A 25,281-nucleotide genomic window follows, 5' to 3' on the forward strand; every position below is an offset into this window, starting at 1 on the left:
GTTCAGGTTCTTCACTTCCTATTTCTTTCAGCCTTTTTATGTAGTCGCTATGATTTATGTATGGATATTGCAATGATGATGATTTAGGTTACAAATTACAAGATTCTGAAATAACAGAGTAGTGAAATTTTAAAGCACATTATCACTGGAGAGGAATCAGAAATGTAAGTTTACACTGAGCATTTTATGGAAAGAGATAGCCAATGCGGTTGCTAATAGAGAACCAGTCTCAAGTACTTGAGAGATGCTTCCAAGTTTCATACTACTGTATGTGTATAAAATAAAAGTTTAATCTAGTTGCTGGGAAATAATAAAGATTTTACAAGTTTTCTTGTTATCTCATTCTACAGAACACACTGTGGTTATTTATAAATGTGTAACCACCAGCTGCATTTTCTCATAGTTTTTTCTCTCTTTCAAACACACACACTGATAAGCAGCAAATGAGGAAAAACCACAGGGCTACATACTTCTGCAGTTATCTTCAAAAGCAGTGATACATAAACAACTGGGATACATAAAAATAATGAAAAGCCAATTAATCGGATTTCTTACGAGCTTTTGGATTTCTTTTTCACTTGCTTTGTATTTTCATAGTGGAGAAAGAGAAGAGAAATGTGTAATTGAAGATGTTCCCAGTGACACACTGGTAACTGGTAGGTACCTGTCTTTGCTACATGGTGATCTATGCAGTAATAGAATTAGTTTGTAATTTAACAGAAAAAGATGTGACTAATGAATATGGTAAAACTACAGTGATAAGAAAGAGGGCACACTACAAGTCCCTACAACAGTGACTAGCCACTATGTCCTCACATATTTGGCATGTAGATTACATAGAAAATGTTTTCCAGAGAGCTTAAGTGACCCAACATAGAAAAAAGTCTTCACATTATGTTATGACCCATTCATACCAGAATTTTTTAATTAGCAATGTTTTGGAAAAAAACAGTTCAAGATGTACTGAAGTTCTATTCAATCTGGGATATCACAAATATAGTAAATGCATGTACAGCACACGGAGTGTAAGATTGAAAGGTGGTAGTCAAAATGAATATATAATAGTTTTTGCAAATAATGTGATAAATATGAAAGACAATTAAAAAAATGTGATTTGAAGACAGTATACTTTCTCTTCTGGTGGTCTCAGTTTGTCCTCTGGATGCTGATCTTGCCAGAGCATTAGAAGTAATAAAAAAGTATCACTTGTTAATCAGTCTTTTGTCTAGTATTCTAAGATTTCCTAGTGTACTAAAAATTCATTGCACTTCACACTGCTATGAAATGCCTCCTGAGCAGTTTCATTTGTAAGTACATGAAATACATGTATTATTTTATTGCTAATCATTTGTCTTTATATTGTTGCTGGAAAAAGCAATAAGGATGTTTAATATTAAGCTATGTTTTATTTAACAGATTTTTATCTGTGTTTTTATTCAGGGAATTACAAAGTACAGAAGTGGGATATGCATAAACATGACTTTCTTGACTCTGCTCCTGGTTTAGGAATGTTTGTGACTGTTCTAACTCCTACCTCTGAGGTAAATATTCTTAATGAATGTTTCTGTGTGATTCATGTATTGACTTTTGATACTGGCAGACAAAACTATCAAAAAATACGGATGTTTTGGGGATAAAGTGAATCCATAATCCATCAGCCAGCTCAGTATTTTGATGTTGAAATGCATAAGCACCTCGTGATTGTTTTCAGAATAAATAGAAATGGCATATTTGGAAAACCATATGGAATCTTTCGTAGTTTTGTGGACAATTTTTTGCATGTCTACCAGAATTGCAAAACTATGTCATAAAGACTAGTAAGCTACAACTGAGAAAACAGGCTAGATTATAAAATAATGGAAATTTACTAATGAAGCAAAATGGTATTTGAGCAGCAGACAGGAAGGCTAATAATAAAACAAACTATAAAAGACCAGATTACTAGGCTGCATGAATCCATCATGCATAGCAACTGCTTCTGTTGCCATGAGCTCCTGAGCTTTTTCAACAAAGGGCAACTAACTCTATGCCTAAACAAGGTCTTAGTTTTCAAACTTGAAATGCTTGAGAGACCATTACGTTTTGTACCTTACAGATATTCATAGCATTTCAATGTTTACTATGAAATTAAATTCTTTATTATTCTCTCAGATAAATTCAGCGTTTTCAGGAGGTTTAATTGAGTAATTTTTACATTCATTTCAGAATGCTGCTTTTTGTTATTTTATTAATATCTATACTGTACATATCCAAAACATATTGTATCTAAATTACAGGTAATTTTGTCAAAACTTTATGGGCCAACAGCAACATTTTCATTTACATCCTATCTATCTGGGGAACATGTTATCTGTTTGCAATCAAACTCCACGAGACTTGTGGCATTTGCAGGAAGTAAATTGGTAGGTGTACTTCTTAAATATTCTTTGTTGTAATAGTATTGATTGTATACAAACTGCAGGGCTTATAAAATGGATGAGAAGTTTAATTTCTAGTAGAAAATTCAACATTTCCTTGTTATTGGAGATGAAATATTTATAATTATGAATATGAAAAGATGAAAAGACAATTCTGATATCTAATTTAAGATTAAAGAAGTAAGACTAATAACTATAAATTGATTTAATGTTTACACAGTGCTTTGAATGTGGAAGGATTTTGATCAATAACAACAACAGTTTGGATTCAGAAAGATCAATATGTGAGACCAACTAACACAAGCACTATCACAAAACTACTTATTTAACGCTATTGCATGGCTTCACTATTTAGCTTGAATTATTTCAGAAAACATTTAAAAACTACTTTGAGCAGAGAATAGAAAATATTTTCATAATGGTTAAAGCAGTACTAGTATAAAACAGTGCCCTAAATAGTTAGGGAACATTTAAAATTTGTATAGTTAATTTTAAAATGAAATTAAGAAACACTTTACATATTCCATCTGATTCTTACTTTAGGAAGGATTTCCATAAGCATTTAGAACTATTTTTCTGTAATGAGCTTATGGGGAAATTGTCTGCTGTTTTTAAGGAATTATGAAATCAAGAAGACACAGTAATGGGAATATTTTTTTTTGTTCTCAGCGTATTCATTTGGACATTAGAATTGGAGAACATTTCCTGGATGAAGCTGTTGTTCAAGCCAAAGACAAAGTGAATAAAGTTAATGTTGAAATAGAACATCTTCTTGAGCAAATTCATCACATATCCAAAGAACAAAACTATGAAAGAGTATGTGTGTTCCTTAATATAAATATTAAAGAATACTTTGTAATGGTTTATTAATTATTAAGTAATGTGAGGTTTATTATTTAATTGCAGTATTATGTTTTGGTAAGCCATAAAAAAAAAAAGAAACAAACCCAAACATCCCACATTGCCTTACAAAATATTTCTAAACTGTAAAGAACAATATAAAAACTAATTAATCACTATGAATTCATGGCTATAACAGCAGGTGTTGTTTTAAAGAAGGAATTTCCAAACATAGTTTTCGTGGCCAGAGCCAATGACAGCGGTGGAGCAGGTGGCAGGTACCATTGCGGATGATGTTGCCAGATGTTGTTTCCATGCTGGTCTTTGTGTGTAAACTTTACTGCAATGGCTAAGGAAACAACTGAATGTGATTTATATATTCTCATTTCATTACAAATAAGGCTCTCCTTCAAACAAGACTGCACCCATTATCTTCATTTTTCTACATGCGGGCAATCAGATTGTGTTTAGAACTTATCAACTAGTTCCCTAACAAAACAAATTCAGCTGCAAATAGTTTCTTGACTGCAATGTGGAGTGACTGCAAACCTGAAGACTTAAGCATGTATTTATGGGACATAAGTATATATCATTGTGTCAAAATAACAATACGTATTTTAGCAACAAGGGAAACATTGCCTTTCTGCTTCAGAACAGGAGTGTGTTTGCTTCTTAGCTTTTATTTGTACATCGGACAACATATGAATAAGAAGAAATGTTCATTTTTCTCTATACAAAAAAAAAAAAAAACGAAAAACAAAAAAAAACAACCAAATGTGCTTACTACTATGCAGAAGAGGGGTGTATGTCTAGTTAATAGGATAGTAGTATGTAACATGCAGAGTTGGTATGTAATAATTATGTTTTTTTCTTTTTTTTTCTTCAGGAACGTGAAGAAAAATTCCGGAAGACAAGTGAACAAACCAACAGAAATATATTGTGGTGGGCTGTTGTACAAACATTAATCCTTGTCTCCATTGGAATCTGGCAGATCAAATCTCTCAGAGATTTCTTTATAGCTAAGAAGCTTGTTTAAGTTTTACAAAGATGCAAAATTTCCTTGCTACCTAATGCCTAATATCCAAAGAAACCCTGTTATCTTTGAGAAAATACACTGTATAAAACTCTCAAGCTTGAATCATCTTCTACTAGAGTTTTTACTCTAAATCTCTTTTCTCCATTTATATGTATCTGGCCTTCTCTTAAGTTTTAATCCTTGAATCTCACCTTCTATCAATTCCTTTTCCTCTACAGATATGAAGATAAATCTAGAAGAAAGACGAGCATTCAAGCTCAATTCAGGATTGTTAAATTTAAAAGAGAAATCTAAATAAGATATTCAAAATTCTCTACTTGTTTAGTAACATTGTTCTTATTGTCTTGAACAGATCAGTGTTTCAGCTCTGATTGACTTAGTAGGAAGACAAACAATTATCTCTCTTGTGGTGAGAGCATCTTGAACTGAACACAATACCAACTTTTCCTCAGATATAATTGTGATTATTTTTTTTAAAGTAGTGAAAGATTTACATGACAGTGGAACCTATTGTGATCAATTACCATGGAAGAGGGAGATCCGTACAAACTGCTTGGAATTGCTCTCCATTTTTGCTCCTAGATAAGCCCTATAAATTAGGATATAGAGTTGAGATCTGACCTTTCCCACAGTTTATGTTTAGCCTTTATGAAGAATGACAACATAGACTAAGTTACAGGTTTCTTGGCAAACACTGAAATTTTGCCTATATATTTTCTTTTAAGGTATACTTACACTAAATTCTGCGTTCTGATGCTGTATTGATGATTGTTTAATTTTAATTATTCAGTAACTGTAACATTACTGTCTAATGAACTTAGCAGTATTACCGTTTCACTTATTGCAGCTTGACTGAATATATCTGAATGCCTCGAATTAGATTACTTTCTGTACAACCACCTGAGTAACTACAATATCATGCAGTCATGAATCAAAAGCTGTGGTTTAAAATTCAAATAATTAGCTTGACAAAGCAACATTAGTGTAAGAACAGGAGGAGATGGCATGATCCACCTCCCCACCTGGTTAACACATAAAGAGACAGTCTTTAAGAAGGCTTTCTGGAGGGCACTCTGAGAGAAGAGTGCTGCATTTTGTCCTCCTGCTCTTTTTTTTCAATTGCTTTTCTAGTCTAAAAGTTGCAAGCTGAAATACCTCCTGAGAAATTCTAAAGGCAGAGCCTTCTTTCTTTTACTTATATTCCTTCTCACCTTTTGTTTTCATTACCAAGGAATGACCTTGTCCTGTAAGTAGGTTTCCTTTCGCAGTATGAAAATGTATGTGAGAATCTCTGTAGTTACAAAGTAGAGATAAAAAACAGTGCTCTACAGACAAAATCAATTAAAATAAAATCTTATAATAAAATATGTCTTTATAAAAAAAAATGCCTCTATAAAGTCTTATAAAGCTACTCTCTGAGATGTGTCCTATATTTAAATTTCCAATACCTCGGGAACTGTCACTTGAAATGACCAATATGTGAGTGCTATTAAATTCACTTCTATAGAGTACCCATTTACAATATGCCTTGTAATAAAATGTTTGGTTTTGGGAAAGAAGAAACATGAGTTACACCTATATGGTATGTGAATTTGAAGAAGAAATCTTAACAACAGGGTCAGGCTTTGGCTGATATTTAGTGTAAGGCTCCTAATACACCCCAATAATAAATATAAATAACCTCACTCAAAATGCAATTATGCTTTTAAACCAAGGGCAAGCACCATGTCAGAACTCACAGAAGAGATGATTAAACTCTTCACTATTATGTTTAACCACAATCCAACACTGAGGCTTCACGTCTCAGTTAGAGAGTTCTTCATTCTTTCTTAGATTTTTTTTTTTTTTTTAATTTAATATCTTTGCTTCAGTGAAATGCTTTTGGTGTCCTTCAAGATTCCTAACTAGGTGTAGAAAGCAGAAGCTCAGTGGCAGTTCTCTGGGGGCAGCAGACTTCTTAAGGCTCCTATGCAGCCTCTGTGTGTGTCAGGAGGTCTCATGGCGAAGCGCCCACACAGAGCCCTGCTGAGGCTCTGTCCCCTGTGGAAGGAGGGAGGAAACACAGAGAGCACCCTCTGTGTGGGCACCCTCTCAGGTTTGGTGGCAAGCGGCTGTGAAGCCCCTGTTATTGTGGAGTGAGGGTTAAATCCTTCTTCCCCCCACTCTCCACAGAGGGTGGAGAAGGGGTGCAGCCAGCTCTCAGCTCGGGACAGATGGACGCGACAGAGGCAGGCCTGTAGGCCTCGCAGGGTGGGTGTCCACCTCACCCTCAGGCTCCCTGCAGCCTCTCCTGCCTTTCCACCCCATGGCCATCCGAGTATTTTGCAACTCCTGCTTCTGTGAGCCCCGCAAGGCCTCACCACGGTTCATCTTCACCAGCTGTGGCCATGTCATCTGTGAGCTCTGCCTCCAAAAAGGTAATGGCTGCCACAGGCCAGGCTTTCTGCTCCAGCCAGGCACTGCTGGCAGGCACATCTTTACCTTCCCCAAAGGCATTTCCCACTCACTGTGGAAAAAAGAAAGGCCTTTTCTATTGTTGGCCTCCTGTTATTGATAAACCTTTTCAATTGCTGCCACTGATTAATTTGCAAAATCAACCTGTGAAGGCCTCCAGGTGAATCTGGCTGGAGGTATTTGACTTTGAGAACAAGCCTTAAGCACCTAAATAAAAATTGAGCCCAGATGCTTATGAGCCATGCCTGCACTATAAAAACAAAATAAGATAAGAATCTTCTCAATCTCATTTTGGAAAGGGCGTGCTTCTTCATTAGTGAGAGAGCAGTTTGTAAAATAAAGGATTTGTAATTCCAAGATAGATTTTGCTACTAGTCTGAGGATATTTTAAACCTCAGTATTGTCAGTGAAATGCTACAAAAATTTCAGGAGGGTTAGGGGGATTGTAGGTGATGTTTTGAAGCTCTTATGTGCTACACTCAGTTTCTGAGACATATTCTGGGAATCCTGTGGTGTTCTCCCATGAGGATATCTGGGAAGGATGTAGGGGAATAGAAAAGCTCCTTTTCAAAAGAAAAAAATTAATGTTTTTTCCCCTCTTGGTCATATGAGATGACTTACTTTTATTAAGTGTAGCAGAAAAAAGTGGTACATCTTTGTTTCATAATTAAAAATAAGTCTTTCGCCTAAAAGACTTTGCATTATTGCTATAGAAGAGAGAGGATATAAATATAACATGCTGGCTGATAGAACATGCATCACGGGTTCTCTTTCTGTTATTCTAATTTGGCAAAAAATGTCTCTGAGACACCATTTTTTTTCTGAACTCAATGATAGTGAAATGTTATGCTCTTTAAAGATGCTTAAGAACATTGATCTTTAGGACTCTTAGACAGGGAGCATCTAATAAAATCATCAAATTTATTGTAGTCATATGCATTTACTAGAGGTAGTTGCTAATACATTTACAAATAATCAGAGACATTTAAAAAGTAATAAAGTTTTAGAAAGGGATTTAAAAGGTGATTAATTTTTTCACAGAAAAGAAGAACAAGGAGAAATTATTAATTCTTTGAAGTTAAGGCTTCATATATTTTATCTATAGAGTAAGACTAAGCCTCAAACTAAGAAGTCATATATCTGGTTGGCTCTAATTCATTAGTGCACTTAAGCATGCACTTAATTAAACCAGGCAAGTAGTCCTATTTAAATCAAAGGAACTAAAAGTCACCTGCATTCACTGACACTAATGATATTCATAAAATCATTTACATGAATACTTATTTGCAGGATTAAGACGTGATGATATTCACATACAATTGTGTGTACTGGGTTGCAGACTCGAAGTCTTTATTCTTGTTTATTTGAATTTCTTATATAACATTCACATTACTTCTATAAGCTTGAAACACAGGTTTAGGCAACAAATTCTATCAAAACTATATACAATATCTATTCCATTTGATGTATATTTTAAGTGTGTCTTTACTTACAGGCAAAAAAGATGAATGTTTGATCTGCAGAACTCCTTGTCGTACAGTATTCCTTTCAAAAGAGGTAAATGGAACTTTAGTACTAATATATTGCATTAATCTGTGGTTTGTTTAACAGCTAAATTATTTGCATTACAAAATACTTCCTTCTGTTTGCCAACTGTGACATGAATATTTATTGATGATAGCTTGGTAGCCTTGAATTTTTTTGCACTATTCTGCTTTTAGTTTTACAGATTTTCAAAGAAAAGGCTACATAGACTTTTTATGTCCTCTGATTCTGTTAGACTGTAAATCACTCAGGCATTTTCAAGAAATGTGACTGGCTACTTTGTAACATCAGTAATCTGTCAAAATGTGAAAAATATTTGTACATCAGAGAAAGTGAACTGTAATGAATTCATTTGTGTCATGGACTCAAGAAAATTTGCATGCTGGCCCATTGATGTTTTCAAGTGTATTGGTCTTTTTCTCCTTATTTTCTCTTAAGCTTGTTTTCCTCATGACCCTGTGAATATTAAATGATATGGACTATTGAAAAGAGTTATTCACAAGGCAATGAATAGCTTTTAGTTCTCTTAAGAAATCATTAGAAATATTTAATTTTCTCATTTCTCCCATGGAACCAGAAGATGTTTCTCCAAGAACCATCTTCTAAGCTGATTTCATAAGGGGGCTTTGAAAATATTCATATTTTCCTAGAGTGACACCTGGCTAAGAGACAAGAATGCCTTAGAAGTATAGAAGAAAAGCACTCAAGGCATTCAATACAGTTAAAACAGCAGTCATATAAAGCTATAAGGCAATAATGCATGTGAACTAGAGGACATTTTGGGACTAACCATGAAGAGGTGACCTTGGTGAAAAGCATGATTTCTCTATCTGTGTTTAAAATTGTGCTGATACATACATAAATACTGAAACCTGAAGAGGACAATGCCACCAAAAAGTAAATCATTGCAGCAAAAGAGTCAAATGCCAATATAATTAGAAAGAACAACAAACACCACAATCAAATAAACCAGAAAAGAAACGCAGAGAACCTCCAAAAGGAGGCATTTTAATAAGCCTTCATTATCAGCTTGCTTAGATGTAAGTTTTATTATCAATTTCACTCATAGGTTTTTTCACTCATTTAGGTTGTTAGAGGACTCTGGAGGTCATCTTGTCCAGCCTCTTCCTCAAAACAAAGCTAAATTCTGGGTTAGATCTGCGTTAAATTGCAGCATTTCAAATTGATAATTTAATTTAAATATACTGAAGGAATTTAAAAAATGCAATGGGTGTTTCGTTAGAACCTGCCATTGCTCTGGAGGACAGAAAGGCAAATTACCATATTCTTTAAAAAAAGGCATGAGTGATGATTACTTAGCCTTGATTAAGAACAGATAAAATGATTGGAATGTTAATTAAAGATGCATAGAAAGAAGTCTTAAGGCTGTATAATTTAGGAATCTGGGTGGAAATATACATGGAAACCTTTCTATGCTTGTGCTATGGCATTCTCAGTGAGTAGGAAGTCTTGTAAATGTGTTAAAAGTCCTCACTAAATTGTATATTGCTGTAATCAACATCCACACATTAAATATTCTTATCTTTGCATCAGTGCATGCCATTCACCTTTCTGCTTTCCTCCTATGGTCCTCGCTTGCTCTTTCCAAGAGGATCATTAAGCTTTCTGATAAAACAAAATCTCACTGTTCATGATTTCAGAATATCTTGTTAACATCTGCTATTCTTCCATCAACAAATAATATTTAAAATGTTTTCTACAGTCCTTCATTTTAAAGAGTTTATAAATCAGCAACAAAGTTTATTTTTATTTCTTTCGGGATCAGAGACTCAAACCAAAGTTGTTGCTCTGCCAGGACTCTAAATAAATTTCTAGTGCCATCCCCTATGAACACATCTTAAAGACTTCAAATATATTTTCACTGATACTTTGCCTTGCTTGTTTTTTATTTACTCTAATGCCTTAGATGGCTTAGACTGTACCATTGCTCTGTCAGCTTTTTTCTTTCTCATTCTGTCTGTTCACCAGGTGGAACTTTTTGAATGCTTTGGCTAATGTCAACCAAATTCAAAGGGCAGAGGATATTCAAATGCTATTTATTTCCTCCCGTCTTTGAAAATTGGTAGCTGGGGAAAACAAGGAGAAGCAGTTTAGTTCCCCTGATGAGAGAAATGCAAGTTCACCTTAATCAGTAGGTAGAAGTGCATTTGGCAGCCACATGCACAGTGTTGGAGTAACAGTCTGTGCATGCTGTCCCTGCTCAGCTGGATTGCAGTACAGGACATGGCTGTAGCAGATATCAGAACGTGGGGAACAAAAGATAAAAATCTGCAGCAAATTGAGGTTATTAATTTAAATTCTCACGTAATGATTTTTCATACACATGAGACTCACTTCTACAGATTGTAAAAAAAAATAGAATACACACTGAAGGCAGGTTTGGGAAATTAACCTGTTACCTACTTATGGTTATCTGACCAGTGTTACACTATTTCTGGAGTAGATAAAAATATTGTCTCTCTGTATGTTTGTGCATTCCCACATGGAGGAAAGCTTCCTTCTTTTGTTATTTCAATGTAATATTTCCAATTTAAGTGATAGCACTTATCTAATTTCTTGATAGATCAGAAGAAGTGTTGATCCATTCATAGATGGCCTATTTCTTATTTATTTAAGTAATCCATCTTTCTTTCATTTTTCAAATTTTCAAACTTTCGGAGAGTCTGCAGAACTTGAAGTATTAATTTGTATTTTGCTGGCAATGGTTTTAGTGCTCTTTTACTGGTTTTTGAAAGGTGACTCCTTACATAACAAATGTCTATTTTCTGCTTATATCTTGTCTTACCAGTAAATGTGTCGGGATGGTTTTTGTTTCCAGTTTAGAAATAGATGTTTTCTTTATTTATTTAGACTAGATTTTTCATTTTGAAAAGCTATTTGCAGTTACGTTAGAAATCATGCAAGGTTCTCAGGTGAAGGAGCTGTGATCACTGATTACTGCCGCTCTGTAATATTTTAGCCTAGCACTCTAACCAGTGTAATTGTTTTGGGGATATGTTTTGTTTGTAGTTTCTTATGTCCTCTGGAAATTTTTACTGTCTTTGTTGCAATAAGTGTGTGAGCACTGCAGTTAGACAAAAGCACAAAGCCTTCCAGATATTTAATATAGATAGTAAACCAAACTGAGCTTGTTTTCAGTTTCTGTATTGTCCTACTCCTGATCTGTCCATTTTTGATTTATCTACATTCTACATTATTCACTTTAAGGAGCACTTCACCAAATGTTTTGTATAATAGATCTTGCAAGAAGAAAGTACTAACCTTGCTATACTTTATTTTCCTGCTAGACAAGTCCTGAAATTCAGTCACTGTTCATGGGAATAGACACACTGTGCAGGAAATATTCAAAAGAAATAACACAGGTGAATCACCCTTCTTTTTAATTGTGTAAAATAATTAGAAACTTCTACTGCTTTTTTTGAAAGTAGGAAAAATATGTGAATGAATGAATGCCTCACATTGTTTGACTGTTACTCTCCTTGTTTCTTTAATTTCACAGTTTTAGAGTTCTTAAGAAAGCATAAATTGCTTATCATGCCCTTTGCTTATGTTTTCAAAATCTCTCTGCAGACCACTTGTTCTGGTTATTTCAATAATGTAAAATCACTTTTAGTGCCATGAAATGAAAAATGAAATCTTCACCAGGCCCAGATAATGTACGTTAATTTTAGGAATCCACAGTTACATGGTCGAAACCTAAGCTGGCAAAAGCTCTGAAATGAATGCTGCCTTGTTTTTTTTACTTTTTTTCTTTAACAAAGTAAGCAACTTTAAAAATTCCCTGGTCTCAAAACCTAGATTTATTAAAAATAAGAACAATAAAAATAAGAACAATATGATTACTAAAAAAATGAGAAAAGAACCCCATACTCTGATCTGACCTGTTTTAAAATCAGAAACAAGAAAAGATTTCAAGAAATACTTCCTCTCCACCTTCCATAAAATCCAGACTGGACTCCATCCTTCAGGCTTAATTTCTGCTCCATGAACATAAGTAACTTTTTGGGTTAACCAAATACATATAAGCTCCCATTGCCTTTTCACCTTCTCCATATCTTCAGCCTGGCTTTGAGATTTCTTCTTGTCTCTCACGGAACATTTCATTGGCAACTTCAGCCACTCTAGTCGTACTGTAAGTAATGCATCCTCCCTGCACTGACCAGCAACTTTCATTGTTTTGTGCCAGTACCTGTTTGATCTTGTAGTGAGCTTACAGATCCAGCAGAAAAATAATAAAGGGAAAAATAAGGGAAAATCAACTTTTCTCTTCATCTTAGAAATCTCCTAATTGACAATGGTGATTATAGATTTGTTGTACTTCACAAACCTTTCCGAAGTTGAGTCGGTCCTTTCTCACAGCAATCCTCTTCGTGACACAAGGTAAACAAGAAGCCTTCCTCTGTCGTGTCAGACATACAATGTAGAAAGACAAGTAGTTATTCTGTAAACTGAACAAATCCAGGGGTCTGCATTATCAATCACATCTGAATGCAAACTTCTGTAATGTGCCAAAGAAAAGAAATGAGGGACATGATCTTGAAAGTTTAAGGTTGTTATTTTGGTAGTTTGAGATAACCTATAGGAAATAAATGGCCATGTAAAATCTGGAAAAAAAATCAAGAATCAGTCATAATTTCTACTGGCATCACAGGCCGTAAAATAAGCTTGTTCTGTGTTAGAGCAAAACATTTTATAATCTAGTAATTAATCACAACAGCTTGTGCTTAGGAAAGCATATGGGAACAAGGCTCCTATGTAGTGATTTGTCTTCAGAACAGGCTCCTACTGTCAAGCAGTTTATGGCACAAAGATTTCTCAAGGTAGAGATGGTACCATGGATTTCAAAAGCTTTTCTTCTTGAAATTGTCAAGTAGTTTTCTGAATATTTAGCATCTATCATATAATAGGATGTCTGCAAGTTGTACGCAATGTGATGAGTATTTCCTTTTTTGCATGTTTTATCTTGCTATCTGATTTCTTGCTATCATTTGATTTCTTGCATCCTGTGCAAGAGGAGAAGCAACAACTCCCAAGTACTCTGTGCTATTCATTAGTTTTAGGCTGCTAGCATATCCCATCTTCAGCTATCTCTTTGCCAGCAATGAAGACTTGTAATCTATTCAGTCATTCTTTGTATTGCTGCTATTTAATACCTCTAATTTATCTGAATTGTTTCCAGAGCTACTGTATCCTTTCTGAGATGGTAAGAAGACTCAGGGTACAGTATAATCATACACATTGACCCTGAAATGATGATGCTGCCTATTGTTTTTAACCAAAAATTAGGAGAGTGCTTTGAGGTGACCTGATAGTGGCCTTTCAGTATCTAAAGAGGAGCTACAGGAAAGAAGGGGACAGATGTTTTAACAGGGTCGGTAGTGATAGAACAAGAGGAAATGATTTCAATCTTAAAGTAGGTATGTTTAGGTTAGATGTAAGGAAAAAGTCTTTTACAATACAGGTGGTGAGGCACTGGAACGGGTTGCCCAGGGATGTGGTGGATGCCTGTCCCTGGAGACTTTTAAGGACCAGGGCCCTTACCAGGCCCTGGGCAATCTGATCTAGCTGTGAATATCCCTCCCTGTTCGTTGCAGAGAAATTGGACTAGGTGGCCTTTAAAGTTCCCTTCCAGCTCTAAAGGTTCTATGGTTCTATAATCTGACTGACTTTTTTTACTTGCCTACTTATTAGCTTTAAAGAATTAAAAATTCTTAATTAGAATTTTAATTAGAAATTTAGTATGTGAGGAATTCTGATTATTCCCTTCTGAATATTTCTTTTATCAATTCTTCAGGAGATACTTCTCATCTCTTGATAAGTATCCAGTGGGAACCTCCTAGAATCTTGCACTGTGAATCAAAAGTAACGATTTCAGTTACCTACTCCACTATGGGTTTATCTTCTCTGAGTATTCTTGGCTGTCTCTAGTCCTGTATATTTTCTATCTCTTAATATTCTTTCTCTTAATATGTCAGATTTTCTTTCTCTTAATATGTCAGAAGAAAGATTTATTAGTAAGCTTCTGCCTATTGCAATTTGTTCAGCAAGCTCTTGTCCTGCTTTGATTGCATCTCTTTATTATTAACGTGTCGTGCTTTATGATCCTCATCTGGACACAACATGAAGTGCTTACACATCACCTGATAGCATGGCTAACAATTATTTTTTAATTAACAAGATAGTTTTACAAGGCAAGTTATAGTTGCCAGTAAGACACATTACTTTTTATGTTACCATTAATTTTATGTATTTGCTTAGCACTAATGAATAAGAAACACTACAAGTAAATTGTCTTTCCAATTTCTTTACATTATTATTGAACAGTGTTAAAATACAAATTCAGTGAAATAAATCTGCCAACTCTGCCAATCTGTGCTAAATTAATCTTTCTAAGACTTTCCATATCTGATTTTGGACATGGCATGGTTTTTTTGGAAGAATGTTTAAGCAGTTATATGAAGGATATGTTAAGTATTTATCAAAATAGAGAAAAATATACATTCTTTGGTGAGGCTACATAAATGTAATTAGTAGAAGCTAGATATGATTGTGTCAAATTTTATTTTTAGATTTCAGAATTTCAAGAAAAAAATCGTAAACATTTGCTAGCATACCACAGAGAAAAGGTAAATCTAACTATGATTTTCTTATTTTTGTTTATTATGTTTGCCTTATTACTTTGTTCATGTTTTACAAAACGTATTCACTGTTTATCAGAATACTTAGGATCCTTTCTCAGCATTGTCTCCTTTCTGTCCTTACTGGAGGACCAACACTCCATATGTGCCCTAAGTGTGAAATGACAGAGGAAAACTCAGATACATCATACAAGTGCTTTTTTCTGCCATCCTCCTCTGCATGGACTCCGGTTTCTGGGAAAAACTGAGTACTCACAAAAAGGATTCTCACGCTTGCCTATCTTGTTTGTGGTCTCCTTCTTTCTTTCAGTGCATCATCCTTGCCACATGCAACCAACTGCTCTCATGATCTAGATAAAAGTTTCTTTGTTGCTTTTTCTGCCAGTTTCAGACCCCAGAGTGCAGGTGTGTTATGTGTGGTATGGACACTTGGTGTTTATATTCCTGAAAATCTAACACCTGTATTCTTCTGGAACCCAGAAATACTGAAAACTGAATAGTTGTCTAACTTCTTTAAAGCATTTTGGTATTAAAATGATAAGTTCTAGAGAGTGGTAGGTACGCTGTTCTTGATATTTGTGCTGGTCACTCTCTTAATCAAACGTGGCTTAAATTAGGAAAAACAAATAAGGAGGAGTATTAAAAAACCTGTTCCTACATCCACATTTTGTCTTTAAAATGTTTTGCAAAATTTCACATCTGTAAAAACATGCAATACCTCCCCCAAACAGTATGGTCTTGTAAAGATAAAGGAGGAAATGTTTTAAAGGTATTTTTAAAATATTCTGAGAAGCATGATAAGTTAACAAGAAAAGTTATAATTTGTCTTCAAATGAAAATATAAATAGTGTGAAGTAGTGGAGAATTAAAGCCACACAGGAAATTGAGGATAAAATACATATGCAAGATTGAAGCTATTGAATAAATTTTAACATGCTCCATAAAAAGTAATGTATGATCATGTAATGAATAATCCTAAAAATGCACATAATAGGGAACTTATTTAATGTTCTTTGAACTCTACTAGCTGGTAATGTTCTTTAATGGAGATTTTTTAGTCATATCTCTAGCACAATTAGAAACACTCTTCACATAAACTTATTACAAACATACTTCCATGAACTGAATACATTTTGAATCAGGAATAAAAATATGGACATATGGTACTTGGTGTTTTGGAAATACTGTTATTGGTGTCTTCTTCTGGTAATCCTATATTAACTGCTCTGTATCATGGGATCATAGAATACTCTAGGTTGGAGACAACCCATGCTTGAGCAACCACATATCCTTCTTGTAATGAGAGGCCAAAAACTGAACTCCATATTTGAGGCGCGTTCTCAACAGTGGCCCATACAAAGAGGCTGGCCTCAGTGTTTCTGAAGCAACCTCTGCTTGGCCACCTTAGCACACTGCTGACTCACGTTCAGCTGTATGTCAACCTACATTCCCAGGTCTTTTTCCTCTAGGCAGCTTTTCCAGGCATTCTTCCCCTAGCCTATACTGCTGTATGGGGCTGCAATTGAACACAGCCCATCTATGCAGCCTATCCAGTTCCTTCTGCAAAGCCTTCCTACCCTCAAGCAGATCAAAACTTCTGTCCTAATCTGTTAGAATCTACAAAATTAAAAGGTACACTCAATCAATCCCCTCATATCAATTCCCCCAAGCCATGAGCAGCCAGGTTCTCCAGGAAAATACCCTAAGACAGTGTCAAATGTTTTACTGAAACGAGGTAAACAAAATTCATATATCCTTTCCTTCATCTAGTAAGCAGGTTGTCTTGTCATTGAAGGAGATCAGGTTAGTCAGACAGACCTGCCTTTTTTTTCAAACTCATTCTGGCTTCTGATCACTTCCATTTGCCCTGTGATCCTCTCCACCAACTGCCATGGGATTGAGGTCTAACAGGTCTGTAATTCTCTGGATCCCCCTCCCTGCCCCTCTTGTAGGTTGGAATCACATTTGTTAACCTCCGCTCAACAGAGTCCTCCCTGGTTAGCTGGAACTGCTGTTAAATTATTGAAAGCACCTTAGTGAGTATATCAGATATAGGAAAGAGAAAGAAAAATAGAAGAAAACTATTTTAGATGACTTTCTTAGTGTTCATTTATCCAGTATTATGCTTCTTAAGAAAAGATGAAGTCTGTAGGTGCTAAATAGCAGTTCATGTTTTTAGGACTGTCTGGGTAATGTATCAGCTACAGACTTGCCCCCTTGTATCTAATAGCAGGAATGGCAGTGATAATCTAAGATTAAAACCAAAAAGCACAACCTTTCAACGCTTTGGAATGCTGGCAGTGTAAAAGTGAAATTGTACATCATACAAAGACAGCTTGTTTAAATTTTTATGTCACAGAGAGTAAAGCTGGAAGAATCTCTGAGGAAAGCAAGACAGCAACTGCATCAGATACAATGGTAAGAGGTTTAATGCAGCAGAAGCAGAATGATTTTTGGAATCAGATTACAGTAGATTTAATTGATAAAACAATTTAAAATGCTTTTGTTGCCTTTTTCTCATATTGCAGAAATGGAATGAAAGTATTTTTTTCAAAAATAAATGAAAAGTGATTTCTGTCATCAGATCATCTTTTTTTTTTTCTTTTCTTTTTTTCCCCTCCCCGACCACATTATTCAAGCCTATAAGGAAGAAATTGTTTTATTTTTAAATTCAGATCAGTGCTTACACTAGAAGTCTTCAAAAACTTCTGGAAAAATACTTTGCCAGGCTTGGTCTTCTTTAGAGTCCTTTGTGTATATTAAAAATATTCTCCTCCCTATGGATTCCTCTTCATCAAAGGAATCTTGTCACATTTATGATTATCAGTGAATGAAGATCCTGAAATAGCCTCGATAGCACGGTTCATGAAGATGGCACTTTAATAGCAAAACACCATTGATCTTTAATCTTTATTACTTTACTTTTATATTGTTTTTTCATTTTTAGTATAGACTTTCTTTTGAGTCTGATACGCAAATAATACCGACTTATGCTTTCTTGTGGTACTTGGTGTAATATAACTGAAGAAAAACACCATAAAGGAAGCTAGGTGGATTATCATAGTTTGTATACTTTTATCCACTGCCTTCTTTTACTTCTCTGCATCTCATGTAACTAGCACCTTGCTTATAACAACTATAGAGTTCTTCTGAATTCTCATAGAATACTATCAAGACAGCATGACCTAGGGGATCTCCTCATATGCTCAGCAGACCCGCTCCTCCTTTGTGCAGTTATTGGCAGAAGTATCAGTTTTACGTAGCTGCCAACATTTCCTTTGAAATTCAGATTTTTTTAAAGTTGGGTAAATGTATACATGCAAATGAAGATTTTTGACACAATTGCAGTTCATAAGTTGTTATATTTTAACATGTTGTTCCATGAAATGGCCGTGTTGTTCCATACAATCTTATTTCATTAGACATCATAATGTTTTCTTAAATTTACCCTACTGAGCATGCAGTGACTAATGTAGGCATTATGTAGAAAAGACGAACTTAATAGCTGCTCAGATATGCTGCATATTTTGCTTCCTGGTAAGCAGTGTCATGTTAAAACCAGCTATTAATGTATAAAAAGTACTTTGATATTGACCAGCTAGAAATATGAGGTAACCAAACCATCCTTCAGTTTATATCCATGTTTCTTTTTCTCTTTTAGTATGAAACCTCCTCAGCAAGCTACTCAACTGCCATTTGCCAGTACAAGCAGAAATCCACTTTCCAGTAAGAAGCACTGGTTTAAGATATTAACAGTGGAATGCATATGAGTGGACATAACAATATTCTCATATTAATTTTTTTAAATTCTTTAATAACTTTAGTGCCTTCAAGAAGACTGAATGGGTATTCCTCATATTCTCGTCAACCTAGTCATCCTTCTTCTGAAACGTAGGTGCAAATCCTTAATTTTAAATGGAAATCTAAAGAATGACAATGTTGTAATATCTTATACCCCAAACAATATCTTTTAGAGTGAGTTTAAAATGAGTATCTTTTTCTGATTTATTTGTTGTTTGTTTCTGCAAACTGTGGTGGTATAAAGGCACTGGGGATATCTATCCTAGAGTACATAATAGCTGGTTTTATAGATTGCCTTTGTACTCACTAGATGGCATGATGCACCTTATTCTGGAGATGTCTGTACAGACGATTGATTAATTGGTGAGCAACGAGAGCTTCTCCATTTATCTGTAGGGGAATATATAAATGACTTGTACAGACAGCTATGTTTGCACTATAGTTATTTAGATAGGATGAACTTCAGCAAGGCATTCAATGCCTATTTAATTTTAAATAAATTGAACATACAGCTCACTCAAGCTAAAAGATATCTGTATTTATTCATAAAAAAAAAAAAAATTCAAAATGCCCTTGTAGTGTTGACAAGTGACAAATAAGTGAGTATGATATAAAATGAATTTCTTGGCAGATATCTAAACCAACCTCAGTATCAGCTGATGGTGAGCTTTGGAACAGGTGCAGCATACTTATTATATATAACATGTTACATTTCTAGTTATTAGTAAACTTTACATAATTTTAGTCATCGTAAAGAATGTGCTGTTTTTAATTTCAATGTCATACTTCTTTTCACATTTGTTGTAAGAATGGAGTCAATGGAGGTTGATCCTGTACCTTCACCAATGAGGAAAGTAAGTTTCTGTATATGTGTGTGTGTATTTATAAATATACATCTTCTTCGGTTTCTCCAACCCCATTACCACTGTAGAAAAAAGATCACTACTCCCCTGACTTCCGTCCTCCTCAGCACCCCCGCCTGCCTCCAGTTCAGACCAATTCATACTCACTTCAGCTAAGCAGAAGTTCCTCAAAACAGAATAAAAAAGAAATGAGCCTCAACACTGTTTTTCTAAAATTCTTTTCTTCACACATCACAGAATAGCTGAGGTTGGAATGGGACTCTAGAGGTCCTCTTCTCCAAATTCCTGTTCAAGCAGGGCCACCAGCTGTCCCAAACAATGTCCAGACAGCTTTTAAATTATTATAAACTTTGTCTCTCTAAAAACTGTAACTTAGCTCTGAGATTTTGTATTTTAGTGCCGTGAACAAACTTGGAAGTGGAGAGTGCCAGAAATCTTCAGGTTTATGGTGCTCCAAACAGTAACACTCTAGCTTAAAATACATTAATAATGAATGCACTTATGCACTGTAATTAATACTATATTTTTCTTTTAGCCTGAGACAATGACTGGTCCAGCAAGATTATCAGTTATAACTCCACCGCAGGATGGACGCATGGGTAAATGAGAAGAAAGTTGTTAACTGAACAAAATGTATCACTTTAAGGGAATTAATAAATTAAAATTGTTGCATTAGCACTTCACTGTCAAAATGTGAATTGTGTTGAGGTGTAAACAATTCATCATATCGAATTCAGCAGATGGGAAATGGTTAAAAATGGTGAACAGAATAGTTTTCCCACTACTTACCTTCTCTGTTCTGTGAATTTTTTTTTTTTTTTTTTTTTTTTTTTTTTTTGTGACATTTACTGATTTATTCTCAACCGGAGTCAACATGCCTAAAGAAAATACAGTAATGATGTGGTTGAACAAAACATACATACTTAAATTATATGTTGTTGGCCTTCCACTGGCCTTCATGTTTATGCTAGTTTGTATATAGTTACCAGAAACTGACACTGTCTAAAATATTATGCTAAAAATCACTTGAGGGAAGGAAAGAAGCTAAATTGAAGTTAGAGAAATATTTTGTAACAAAATTAAAGCTTATTTTGTAACTAGAATTAAATCTGAAGAATTTAGATGAAGGATTTCTTCTCGTTTGTTAGGCATGCTATCACTATATTTAAGTTGAAGACATTTTACATGACTATGATTTCTTTCCTTGGCTGTTAAGATCTTGGGTGGCTCTCCTATGTAAATAAGACATAAATGACAGCCAATTGAAAATAGTGTGATTTCTTTAGGCATTGTTTGTTTGTGAGGAGTTTCCTAGAATTTCTAATGCTCTGCAGGTCTCCACCATTTCTGTGTCCCTCCCCTTCTCAGTATTACATTCAACACAGTTCTGCAATAGTTCATCCTCTGCAATTCTTGTTTAGTTTGGAGAAGAGAAGGCTCTGAGGAGACCTCATTGTGGCCTTCCAGTATTGAAGGGAGCGTATAAACAGGAGCCTGGTCTGGTAGTTGGTGACCCTGCGCATGGCAGGGGGGCTGGAACTCAATGATCATTGTGGTCCTTTTCAACCCAGGCCATTCTGTGATTCTATGATATGATTTATCTTACAACTGGCTTCAGCAGTTAGGAGAATCCATCTCCAGCTACATGCAGAGTGTACTTCAGTAAATGTCTTTTTTGAGCTAAATCCCTGCAAATGCTTTTTTTTTTTTATTTTTTTTTTATTTTTTTTTTTATTTTTATTTTTAGGGTTATTTTAATTCTTTCTGACACAATAACTTCATTTTATCAGCCATTCCCAGGTATTTAATTTTCTATTGTAATTTTGCAGTGATTCTCATTCTTGAATAAACTGGTCATGAATTTGTCCCAAATAATGCAATTAAGTTATTAATAATTTTTTCCAAAATGATCTCCTAATTAAAGAGGATAATTCATTTTGGCTCTGTTGTAAAAAATGTAATTCTTACAGGTAGTGTATCCTACAGAAGTTCTCAGTCATCTGGAATAACATCAAGTCAAACTACAGCAGTATCTACCAGGTAATTAAAAACCTTTCAATGATGTTAACAGTCTCTTGTGAGACACTGAAATTTATCTCTTGCCTAGCCTTTACAAATCTGTACACTGAAAGGCTATATTTTACATCTTAAGGAATGTTACTGTGTAACATTTGCATAGGTTACTAGCTGTCACCTATACAAAAGTTAATATTATTTGAAGATTATATTTTGAAAGTACTTTCTTCAAAAATGTGCAGAGATAATCTGAGTTCCTGTACCCGTGGACATCTGAAATCATGGTGCTTTTATACAAAGGGTAGTTAATTTCAACTAAGAATGTGGAATAAGCACTCTGCTTAATAAATCTTCTGAAAGTCAAGAATGTAAATGTAAGCAAGAATTATTCTCTGATTAAACCAAACATCTTCATTGGGTGCGTCATGGGTCTTTTAATGTTTTTCATCTAAGTAGTGAAAATATCTTAATTTTTTAGAACTATCAGCATCAACAGAAGAGATATAAAATGGTTACAGAAGAAGATAGTCTTGTAGTCTGCAATCAAGCTCAGTGTGCCTCCTTAGCATAAATTTTAAATATATGCAACAGAATATTTCTTTTCTATCTCAGACTCTTGGATTAGACCATTTGTTTTCTTCTGCTTTTTACTTACATAAAAATCATGTCTATCTAAAAATCGGATGAGGAATCTGTAGAACACAAGAATACTTTGTATTTCCTATTGAGATATTAACAATATGAATTAAAAAGGTTTTGAAGTCTCTTGTTCTGTGACAGCAGTCTCAAATTTTATCCTTTAATAATTTTCATTAATAGATCCACACCTATAGGACTACCACATAATGGATGTTCACTTATATCACCATCCGGATCACAAAACAGTAGGAGGGGATCATGGTCTGCTTCTGATTTCAGAACTCCTCCATTATATCAATTTACATTACCTTCACCACAGTCATCTGTAGCAAGACCTCCAATCACCATTTCTGGAATTCTACAAAGACAACATTTAGGCAAGTATCTAAGAAAATAACAACATTTAGCACTTTTTCCTGAAAGAAAGTTGGTACAATATGTGCTTGTGAATGACTTATTTACTGCAAAAGAGTAAATAATAAATTATGATCCATATTTAGCCTTAATCTTCAGTGCAACAAAGTATCTTGCTTCACCCAGAATAATATTTTAAGAGGTTTAAATTTGATCATTTCCACATTGCTTTCTAGTAAAATACCAATTCTAAACAATTTGGCAAATCTAATCATGTAGTCTTGAGTAAAGAGCAGACAATAGAAAACCTTTAGTGACACAAGTGCAGTGAATCAGTAGCAGTCATAGCAAGACTGAAATCATCAGCAGGAGTTCCTTAATAGAGCAGAATATTTGAGCTGACATATGAGAATGATGGGGAAAAAAAACCTGTGTATAATGAAAGGAATGAATAGGAAACAGATTCTGTACAAAAAAACCCTGAAGTGCTGTAGAAAGTGAGTGACAGTGAATGTCTCTCTATATTCAGTGAAGAAAAAAAGGGAGCACAAAAGGAAATCACAGCATTTGTAAGGTGAGAAGTATTAGTGATCTGACCATTAGGAGAAAAAGGAAGATGCATTTAGTTTGGGAGGAAAGGCTTAGATGATACTTGTAGTCATATCTACAAGCTGTTTTTCCCATATTCTAAACTATACAATATTCATTTATCTAATTATTACTTGCTACCCAATCACAGTCAGAAGGTGACATAAGTGAAAACTAATTTACATGTTCTAAAAAATTCTCTCATACTCAAATTATGAGTGCTTAATGAACTTGAATATGTCATAACTGCTTTAAATCTGGAATATCTGCATGTGAAATAATGCATAAGCCTTGCAGGTTCTATTTAAAAAACAGAGTAGATATCTACATTATTAAAATAAGCAGCTATGTGGAACTGAAGTACTGATTTTCTTTGAGCTATATGTTTTATAAATTTTCAAGCTAATTTAGTTCATAGACAGAACAACAATATTTACTTTGAACTTTCATTTCTGCAGCTGAAATTGAAATAGGACACATTCTTCAACAGAAAGATAAATATTTTATGTAAATAAAAAGGAGCATATTTAGATTCGTAAAATACTGTAAAAATCATAATCAAAATGTATCTTATATTTTAAACTTCTATTCATTTTTACTTTCCTTTTTCCCCAAATGATTTACATGAATAAATTCTTCTTTAGAACTTACTAAAATATTTCTGTTTGTATTCCTATTCTAGGATCAGCTAGTTTTGGAGGACAAACAGCAGAAAGATAAGCAAAAATCCGTGATTTATTTTGTTCAGTAAGCATTTTGAAAAGCTGTGCACTGTTGTTGGATATCAAAGTGTTTGTAATTTCTATAAAATGCCAAAGTAGCATAAAACAACTATTATTCAGCATGAATAATGTATCTAAAACTTGCCAGTAAAATCTATAGTAACTTTAAGCAGGATTACAAAAGATTCTGGCTTTTTAAAGGAATTTTGGTTTAAAATATATTGTAAGAATTGTAAAAATAAATTGCTTTTGTTAATGAAGTGTTAAGACAAAAGAATGCTTTTATATTCAATGAGCTCTTCTTCCTGTAAATGCAGTGAACTGCAGCAGAACTGATCTTAAATAGTTGTGTCTGTACAGATGAACCCCTGTCCAAAAACTATTTTACCGTTAGACATTAAATCAAATAGACATTTGATTCCAAAATCCAAATTTGGGTTCTTATTCAAGAGATTACCTTTTGTAGAGTTAGAATACAGTCGCCAACTTCCATTATAAGCGTCCCTCAATGGCTTTCTATTTGTTTGTCTCACAAGAAGGTATTATTTATAATTTCTTTAATTTCTTCGATTTTCTATTGTATCTTATCTCACTGTGGAGTCATCACCCAGGGTCACAGTCAAAAGCATCTCTACATGTCAAGCAGAAATGCCTTTGAGTGACATTCAAGGCATCCCAGTTCATATGAAACAAGAAGTCCAAAACAAATTAAAAATATATAAATATAAGAATATACTAAAAAGAAAACCAAAAACACAACAGTTTCCTCCATCTAACAGTAAGCACAAAAGTCACTATATTCAGCTCCCAGGTATCCATCTTCACTGATATTTTCTTGCTTTGGAGATGAATTACGCTCGTTTATCTTAAAGAAAATTTGCAGTACACTAATGATACACCAGAGGGTGCTAACTTACCTCTAAACAGTTTTAGTTCTACCACTCATTCGGGTAAGTGGAGTTCTTATATTAGCTTTTACAATTTGGGATTTTTATAGAAAAGCAAAAGATGATACAAAGAAGTGCAATAAAGTGATGTTTGAGTCTGAAGATAAAATATCAGAAAAGCATCTGAATATGAAACAAAAGAGGAGGATTGAATGTTAAAACAATAATTCAGATAGAGTATTTTAAAAACTTCAGAAAAAATAATAGAAGCAGAGATTAGTCATGCTTGTGGAGTTACAACGGTGGTCTGAAGGAAGAAATTAGTTAGACCTAATACTGGGAAATGGAGCAGAGTACTTTGGCACTGTGCTAGTTTCTGAGGATAGGGTCAATGCACCCTCACAGTGGTTACTCAACACTTCTGAGAGAAGACAGCATGGTGTATAGCTTTGAAAAACAC

At 34.4% G+C, this 25,281-nt stretch overlaps 2 protein-coding genes across 2 annotated transcripts; both read left to right on the forward strand.

Annotated features, from left to right (window-relative positions):
* On the forward strand, window positions 1-5,616 carry LOC122180138 (transmembrane emp24 domain-containing protein 11-like). Its single transcript, XM_042871605.1, has 5 exons — window positions 1-656; window positions 1,441-1,541; window positions 2,277-2,402; window positions 3,087-3,233; window positions 4,144-5,616. Exons 1-5 carry the CDS (start codon window positions 527-529, stop codon window positions 4,291-4,293), a joined length of 654 nt encoding a protein of 217 aa, XP_042727539.1. The 5' UTR covers window positions 1-526; the 3' UTR covers window positions 4,294-5,616.
* A 982-nt stretch (window positions 5,617-6,598) lies between these two features.
* RNF212 (ring finger protein 212) lies at window positions 6,599-23,932 on the forward strand. Its single transcript, XM_042872247.1, has 12 exons — window positions 6,599-6,710; window positions 8,243-8,304; window positions 11,601-11,675; window positions 14,883-14,939; window positions 17,311-17,369; window positions 18,613-18,677; window positions 18,776-18,842; window positions 19,561-19,606; window positions 20,151-20,214; window positions 21,586-21,655; window positions 22,451-22,647; window positions 23,895-23,932. Exons 1-12 carry the CDS (start codon window positions 6,599-6,601, stop codon window positions 23,930-23,932), a joined length of 912 nt encoding a protein of 303 aa, XP_042728181.1.
* The last annotated feature ends 1,349 nt before the right edge of the window (window positions 23,933-25,281 follow it).

This window comes from Lagopus leucura, unplaced genomic scaffold (assembly GCF_019238085.1).
Source record: "Lagopus leucura isolate 7727_CA_CO unplaced genomic scaffold, USGS_WTPT01 Super-Scaffold_100004, whole genome shotgun sequence".
NCBI lineage: Eukaryota > Metazoa > Chordata > Aves > Galliformes > Phasianidae > Lagopus > Lagopus leucura.